The sequence below is a fragment of the Lithobates pipiens genome, unplaced genomic scaffold, assembly GCF_037356315.1.
Source record: "Lithobates pipiens isolate NorthernLeopardFrog02 unplaced genomic scaffold, aLitPip1_a1.2 Scaffold_13, whole genome shotgun sequence".
In the NCBI taxonomy this organism is placed as follows: Eukaryota; Metazoa; Chordata; class Amphibia; order Anura; family Ranidae; genus Lithobates; species Lithobates pipiens.
In genome coordinates, this window is record NW_027507718.1 from 532,387,398 (window position 1) to 532,389,341 (window position 1,944).

The 1,944-nt window shown below is 46.3% G+C and overlaps 1 protein-coding gene across 1 annotated transcript; it reads right to left on the bottom strand.

Moving 5' to 3' along the window:
* Positions 1 to 225: 225 nt before the first annotated feature.
* On the bottom strand, positions 226 to 762 carry LOC143975958 (epidermal differentiation-specific protein-like). Its single transcript, XM_077478486.1, has one exon. The coding sequence runs from the start codon at positions 760 to 762 to the stop codon at positions 226 to 228; it is 537 nt and encodes a 178-aa protein (XP_077334612.1).
* Positions 763 to 1,944: the final 1,182 nt, after the last annotated feature.

A 1,944-nucleotide genomic window follows, 5' to 3' on the forward strand; every position in this document is an offset into this window, starting at 1 on the left:
TGGAGGTCTTCATGAGATCAGGATTGTTCTTTGGAGGTCTTCATCAGATCAGGATTGTTCTTTGGAGGTCTTCATCAGATCAGGATTGGTATTAGGTCAATCTGGGCTCTCTGTAACAGGCAGGTCATGTATAATATTAGAAATCAGCAGAAGGAGATGGAGAGAACGACATGCAGCTGGGGATTCCATGGTAAGGCAGTAGAGAGAGGGACAATCCACCACATCTCAAATGCCAAAAGCCTCATGAGGTTGCACGGGCTTCAGGGAGCTTACTTTATCATTCCAGTCCAGATGACAATAATTTGGAATGTCCTCTTCTGCCAGGGCGACAATCTGCTCCCCTGTGTAATACTCCCCAGAATACAGGATCCAGGCCCCTTTGACCTGCTTATGTGATGAAGCGGTGTTATCAAATCCGTAGGATTGAAGGGAATCTGTAGGCTTCTCCAGGGTTACAGGTCTGCCCCCATAGTGGATGTGCTCATACAGAGTAATCTTGGGATTATACAGACCGCCCTTCACACGTCGTGCAGAGCCGATGTTCTTCTGAAATGATGGGATTGAGCTGTAGTTGCCGGGTTTGAAGCATCTAAACTTCCCTTTATAACCATTTTCACTGAAGAGGAACCATGGTTCTCCATTGATTTTGAGAGATTGGGCTTTCTTCAGGAATCCAACATCTGCCAGGTTGGTAGTGTCTTGCTCTATAGACACAGATTCTCCAGCGAATTCAGGGAACTCGAAGAGCTCAAGAGTGTTCATCTTCCAGTTGTATGTGGAGGTCAAGTGACGAGAACGGAAATCTCTTGAGGCGGGTGTGAGTTTACTGCGTCTCTGGTGGGGAATTTATATAAAAGTCACCTGTGCTGAAACCAGTTGGATGGCTTTTTCTGTAGAATCATCTTATTTCCACAGGACATCTGTCATCTCAGCTCACAAGTCCTAACACAGATTTCTCACTCAGATATGAAGATATCCATCATTTGGCAGTTCCATGGAAAGGCTGTTTAAACTTTGCAGACATGCGTTGTGCTCTCAGTCATGAAAGCTGAATTCAATTCAATTTATCCAAAACTCCAATACAAAAAACATGATATACGACTGTTTAGCAGTCCTTAAAGCAGAGGTCCACCCTAAAGTGGACCTTCCGCTCATTGGAATCCTCCCCCCCTCCGGCGCCACAATTGGCACCTTTCAGGGGGGGTGCATTTACCTGTACAGTACAAGTATCTGCACCCACTTCCGGGATAGCTCTCTGCGGAAAGGGGTGTAGATTCACGCCCCTTTCCGAAAGTCCCCCGCTGCCTGCTGGGAAACAGACAGATCCCAGAGGCAGCAGGTCCATCCTTATTGCGCAGCGAGACTCGCGCATGCGCAGTAGGGAACCGGGAATTGATTCCCATACCAAAGATGGCGGCGGCAGCACCCGAGAGACGATCGAGAGATCGGCTTCGGGTGCCGACATCGCGGGCGCGCTGGACAGGTAAGTCAGCAGCTGCAGTATTTGTAGGTGCTGGCTTTAAAAAAAAAAAAAAAACGCGGACTCCCGGCGGACTCCCGCTTTAAATGTGGTGGCAGCATTTGTTTTCCTTTTTTCAGACTTTGTTTTCAGCTGGTGGACCCATCAGTAACATAATTCCCTTCCCAGCTCACTTACTCACTGTACTGTATCAATGGAGGAGCGTTGTCACCTCCAGACTGCTCTCCTGATCTGGACTACAAACACCCCCCGTTATCTCCATTATACTGTATATGGAGATCTCAGAAGATAGCTGGAAAAGCTGATAACATTTGTTTTTACTTTTTGTTTATTAACGTTTTACAGTATTCCCTATGTAGAGCTGAAATGCGTTGGCACAGAATAGACTTATTGAGACTTATGAGATTGTTATATGGTAAAAAAGGATATAAGCTGGAAGAATGAGTGAAAATCCTTCTATGATA